Source organism: Coregonus lavaretus (assembly GCF_964263955.1).
Source record: "Coregonus lavaretus genome assembly, chromosome: 30".
NCBI classification, from domain to species: domain Eukaryota; kingdom Metazoa; phylum Chordata; class Actinopteri; order Salmoniformes; family Salmonidae; genus Coregonus; species Coregonus lavaretus.
Window position 1 is genome coordinate 33,889,399 of NC_140017.1, and position 6,362 is coordinate 33,895,760.

Sequence of the window (6,362 nt, forward strand, 5' to 3'; positions counted from 1 at the left end):
TATTGTGTGTAGATTGATGAGGGAAAAAAAAACTATTTAATCCATTTTAGAATAAGGCTATAACACAAGAAAATGTGGATAAAGTCAAGGGGTCTGAATAATTTCAGAAAGCACTGTATGTCTTACTGTACTTGTGAGGACTTTTTGGTTACCAACAATTGATTCCCATTCAAAATCCTATTTTCCCTAAACCCTATTTTCCCTAAACCTAACCCTAACCCTTACCCTTACCATTACCATAACCTTAGCTCCTAACCCTAAACCTAAACCTAAACCCAACTCCTAAAGCTAACCACTAACCCCTAGTCCTAATTTTAACCCTAATTCTAACCCTAACCATAAACCTAACTCCTAAGCCTAAAATATCATTTTTTACATGTGAGGACTGGCAAAATGTCCTCCCTTTTCTGAATTGTAGTTGGTTTACTATTCTTGTGAGGACTTTTGGTACTACCAAGTGTAGTAAAATGTGTACACACAGTCTTTGGTGGATTGTCGTCTTTGTTCCCTAAATGGCTGATGGGTCTTATTTAAATATACGGTTTGGATGGTGGTTTTCATTGTTTCAGCTGAGGGGTTCGGCCACTGTTAAAAAGCAGATGTTTTTGTAGGTCAGAGGATTGTCGACAGACTCGTAGTGCTGAGAGTGAGTGTTTTGAGAGAAAGAGAGAGCGTGTGAATGTGTGTGTGTGCGTGTGTGTGTGTGTGTGTGTGTGTGTTCGTGCGTGCATGTGTGTGTTAGTGTGTGTTTTGTGGGTGAGTGGCAGTTCTCTTTCTCCAGCATGTTATTATAAGTTCTCTCGGACATGTGAACTCCTCCCGTCCACCCTGCAGTCACCGAGGTGGAAAACGTAGAGTCATCATAACCCTGACCGCGTTGGGCCTCCTATTTCCACCAACATGGCATTTACCGGATCAGGGTTTCTCTCAGTACCCGGATTGGAGCATATTTGTGGCCACTTATTTCAGAATAGCTCCCTCTTTTTCTGATATGGAGAAAGAACCTTAAGCACAGCAGCAGGCCTATTTGACTCCCAGCTTGAGCCATATCTGGCTTGTTGTTTATGAAGATATATGCCATGTTTTCAAGACATACTGTTGCAGTTTTTCTTGTAGTTCAGGAATAGTATTATGATAAAGTGATCTGTTTGTAGCTTCAGCTTCCCTGCGGTCTAATAGTGGTATGTTTTCTTTGGTGTGTGTGTGTTTTTGTGACGCTGCACTAGCCATGCAATTATTTTGTTCCTTCCTTCTTGAACCAACCTCCTGGTTTTTCAAAAACGTGCAATTGAGTGTCAGTGTCAATAGAGTCCACACACAATGATGTCATACCTCCTACGGTTGCCTGGTTACTATGCATTCTGTCATCTCCCTCCCCCTGCCCATCCAATCAATCTTTGCAATCGAATGGATAATTAGGAGCCTGTTAGGCCTAGAGATCAAAGGTCAAGCTGTGGGCTATATTTAGTGGTTTGAATCCTTTCCCCCTTTGCCCCAATCTCCCCCTATCTCCCCCCCGTGGCTAACGTCTCTCTCCTCTATTTTGTTGCAGGATTGAAGAGTGATGATGGGATGGATGTGAATATGGTCCAGTGGGGCTACACAGGCATGCGTGCCCCTCTCGTCTGCCTGGCCCTGTTGCTGCTGCTGCTCTTCCAGCCACCCCCCTGCTGCTGCCAGGACCCCCAGGGGCCTCCCCAGGGCCCCGCCGACGGCCCTCAATTTCTCTTCACGCAGTCCGTCTACCATGCCACCGTCTACGAGAACTCGGCGGCGCGCACATACGCCAACAGTAAAGTTAAAATGGGCATCCACTTGGCCCAGCGCTCCTGGGAAATCCGCTACAGGATCACATCCGGGGACGAAGAAGGCTTCTTTAAAGCAGAGGAGTACGTGCTGGGAGATTTCTGCTTCTTACGCATAAGGACTAAAGGCGGCAACGCAGCCATCTTGAATCGAGAAATCCAGGATAGCTACTTACTGACAGTGAAAGCCTCTGTCAAAGGGGAGGTTCTGGAGACCTGGACCAAAGTGACTGTCCAGGTCCTGGACATGAATGACCTCCGACCTCTATTCTCGCCCACCACATACTCAGTCACAATAGCAGAAAGCACCCCCCTCAGGACTAGCATAGCACAAGTTACAGCCACTGACGCGGACGTTGGCTCCAACGGGGAATTTTACTACTTCTTTAAGGAGAAAATGGAGCTGTTTGCCGTGCACCCAACTAGCGGTGTGGTCTCCCTCAGCGGGAAACTGAACATTGAGGAGCAGAACCGATACGACCTAGAAATCCAGGCGGTGGACCGCGGGATGAAGTTGTATGGCAATAACGGTGTGAGCAGTACGGCCAAGCTCTTTGTGCATGTAGAGCGTGTCAACGAGCATGTGCCGGTCATGAATGTGGTCACCCACATCCCCTCGTGGTTAGACAAGGACCCTGTGTATGCAGTGGTCACTGTGGACGACCTGGACGAGGGGTTAAACGGAGAGATTGAGTCTGTGTCTATAGTGGCCGGAGACCCTCTGAAGCAGTTCACTCTGGAGAGGTCAGAGGGCGATGAGTTTGCTATCAAGGCGTCTGACCAAGTGGACTGGGAGAACCTCCCTTATGGATATAACCTCACACTTCAGGCCAAGGACAAGGGCGCCCCGCAAAAGTTTTCTGCGGTCAGGGTTGTGCACATCATGGTGAAGAAACCACAGGCTGTGGAAGTGAAATTCGAACAGGAGTCATATGAAATTAGTCTCAATGAAATCTCACCCCCAGGCACGATCGTAAAGGTGATGAAAATCACCCCTGAGCCGGATGATGCGGAATATATCCTGACCCCCTCAGCAGACTCCTCCTACTTCCGGATGAACACCCTAACGGGCGTAATCTCAACTGCTCGCTGGTTCACGGAGGTCACCCAGGACTTGTTTGACCTGGAAGTGGTGGAGGTGGACAGCGAGCTCAGGGTCAAAGTTCGGGTCTCCATCGAGGACGCCAACGACAACACCCCAACGTTCGCTCAGTCTTTGTACGAGGTGTTTGTCAACGAGAGCGTTCCCGTGGGATCGACCGTGCTGACAGTGTCCGCTGTGGATGAAGATAGAGGGGAGAACGGATACATAACTTACAGTATAGCCAGCCTTCAGCCCCTACCCTTCAAAATCAACCAGTTCTCTGGCATCCTCACCACCACACAGGAGCTGGACTTTGAGTCCTCGTCTGAGAGCTACGTGTTTGTGGTAAGGGCCTCTGACTGGGGCTCCCCCTACAGACGAGAGAGTGAAGTCAACGTAACTGTCCATCTGGAGAATGTGAATGACAACCAGCCCTTATTCGAGAAGGTGGCGTGCCAGGGAGTGGTCTCTCGGGACTTCCCCATCAACGAGGTGATCACCACCATGTCTGCCATCGACATAGACGAGCTGGAGCTGGTGAAGTACAAGATCCTGGAAGGGAATGAGAGGGGCTTCTTCGACCTGAATCCTGACTCAGGAGTCCTAACCCTACGGAGGTCCCTCTCCACTGCCAGTCCAAAAAATGGAATCTTCAGTTTGAAAATAACCGCCACAGATGGAGAGAACTTCTCCGACCCGATGTTCGTTAACATTTCTATAGTTCATGTGAAATCTCCCCCCAAGAGCTTCAACTGTAGGGAGACCAGAGTCGCCCAAAAGTTAGCTGAGAAATTACTAAATAAGTCCAAAGCTAGAACCAAGCCCAAGATCGAGGAAGGGTTCATTGACCTTTTCTCCGTCAACAGACAGACACCTCAGTTTGATAAGGCCTTTCCCACAGACATATCAGTGCGCGAGGACCTAAAGGTCGGGTCCAGTGTCTTCAAGGTCAACGCCTATGACGGCGATACAGGTTTTAACGGTCAGATTTTGTATGCCATCTCGGATGGAAACACAGACAGCTGTTTCACCATCGACATGGAGAGTGGTCTGATCAGCGTCTTCCTGCCCATGGACAGAGAGAAAAGAGACCGATACCTCCTCAACATCACTATCTATGACCTGGGCCTGCCACAGAAAACCGCTTGGCGTCTTCTCACCGTCTACGTAGAAGATGCCAATGACAATGCACCTCAGTTCCTGCAGGAGGGAGGCTATAGAACCTTAATTCCTGAGAACACGGCCATCGGCACCGATGTCATTCAGGTTGAGGCCACTGACAAAGACCTGGGGCCTAATGGAGAGATTGTCTACTCTGTCCTGACCAGCACCACGCAGTTTGGCATCAACAGCTCCAACGGGATTGTGTATGTTGCCGGCCAGCTGGACAGGGAGTTTGTGTCCATCTTCAACTTGAAGATTGAGGCTCGTGACCGTGCAGAGAAAGGGAACCAGAAGTTTTCAGTCACCACTCTGAAGATATCTCTAGAGGACGTTAACGACTGCCCTCCGGCATTCATCCCCAGTGTCTACAACGCCCGGGCCCTGGAGGATCTGCCAGTGGGTACCGTGGTGGCTTGGCTCGAGACCCAGGACCCAGACCTTGGCCTGGGTGGCCAGGTTAGATACTCCCTGGCCAATGACTACAACGGGAAGTTCGAGGTGGACAAGGCCAGCGGGGCCATCCGACTGTGCAAGGAGCTGGACTACGAGACGCAACAGTTCTACAACCTCACGGTGAGAGCCAAGGATAAAGGGAGACCTGTCTCTCTGCTGTCTGTCACCTTCGTGGAACTAGAGGTGGTAGATGTAAACGAGAACCTCTACACTCCCTACTTCTCCCACTTCGCCCTGACGGGATCGGTGAAGGAGAGCGCCCGCATCGGGACCACCGTCCTCCAAGTCACGGCCCGGGATGACGACGATGGTAGAGATGGGGAAATCCAGTACTCTATCCGGGACGGGAGTGGACTGGGACGATTCGCCATCGACGAAGAGACGGGTAAGTGCAGATTGCCTTAAAAAAACCTGATTGTGCATGTAATATCGCTGTTTAGATTAGTCTTGATAGTTGGTTTATTCCCTGGATTTATAGGCATTAACAATTGAACATGGGACAGATTACAAGTCTGCGTTGTGTAGATTTGTTAAATTTAAAGTTGTGGTGAAGAGCTACAATATCCCCTTAAACTGACTAATGCTGTGTGTGAGCCCTGTGTCCCGTCTCGGCTGTGTGTGTGCGAGACGGAGAGAGAGACATGCTCCGGAGGCCTGTCCAGCGGCTGACAAAGAATCTAATTGTGGAGCGGCTGCCGTGTTTGGGGCTGGGTTGTTCTTAAGAAGGTTTAGAGCTGTGATTTATAAGCTCCAGTCTGGGAGAGGGCCGGGTTGCCAGATTGAATTACCACACTGATCTCTTTATTTACATTTAGTGCAGTTGTCATGTCATTTTTGCCTGACCCAGACGTTTGGCTTCTCTCTGCCTTCTCCACCTAAACCGCCCGCCTCTCCTCTTCTACACGTCTCCCACTCTGGGCTGGAGCTCCGGCAGACCGACCGGAGAAGCTTGACAGGCCCTTTGTGACATTCTGCTCCGAGGTATTCTAGGATTTTCCTGATTCTATTTATTTAAAGGCGGTTTGTGCCCGGCCGTGCGGTCCTTCTGTCCACTGAACAGACAAGGAGGGGCAGAGTAGAATGGTTCGTTTCCTATCTGAAGGGAGAGGAGGCGACAGAGTGCCAAGAGGGAGGATTAGGGTTATTATGACCTTGGCCCACAGTGTGTGATCTACCTCGTGTCACCTCCCTCCCCCACACACACACTATATAAATCCTCCATGAATTATGGCCCAAGAGCAGTTTCCACTTAAAATGGGAAGGGCTTGGATGAGAGGGAACGGGGGAGAAGAGAGGGGGAGAAGTGGAGAAGAAACGGGAGATAGATTTTAAACAGCATCACCTCCGTGTCTGATGGAACGGTAAATTATCTGATGGTTTCAAATTGCCTTTAAGATCCCCAGCAAATGGTGCTCTGGGCCCAAGTGATCCTTCATCACACGATGAGAGAGAAATAGAGAGAGAGAGAGAGAGAGAGAGAGAGAGAGAGAGAGAGAGAGAGAGAGAGAGAGAGAGAGAGAGAGAGAGAGAGAGAGAGAGAGAGAGAGAGAGAGAGAAGAGAGAGAGAGAGAGAGAGCGAGAGAGAGAGAGAGAGAGAGAGAGAGAGAGAGAGAGAGAGAGAGAGAGAGAGCGAGAGAGAGAGAGAGAGAGAGAGCGAGAGAGCGAGAGAGATATACTAGAGAGGAAAAGTGTGAAAGCAAAATGGAAAGCAGGGGAAAAGAAGGGAATTCTTTGATCATGATTCTATAGCGATACATTGTTTATGTCCGGCACTACCCCCATTTGTTTTCACAACAAAACCAGCTTTGTGGGGAGCCTTAAATGAAAAGATAGAGAGAGAGAGAGAGAGAGAGAGA

At 49.5% G+C, this 6,362-nt stretch overlaps 1 protein-coding gene across 1 annotated transcript; it reads left to right on the top strand.

Moving 5' to 3' along the window:
- Window positions 1-1,584: 1,584 nt before the first annotated feature.
- LOC311106219 (protocadherin Fat 3-like) lies at window positions 1,585-4,911 on the top strand (the record flags this gene model as incomplete). The annotated part of the gene is made up of 1 exon (XM_084148522.1): window positions 1,585-4,911. The coding sequence occupies one exon, from the start codon at window positions 1,585-1,587 to the stop codon at window positions 4,909-4,911; it is 3,327 nt and encodes a 1,108-aa protein (XP_084004648.1).
- Between the last annotated feature and the right edge of the window lie 1,451 nt (window positions 4,912-6,362).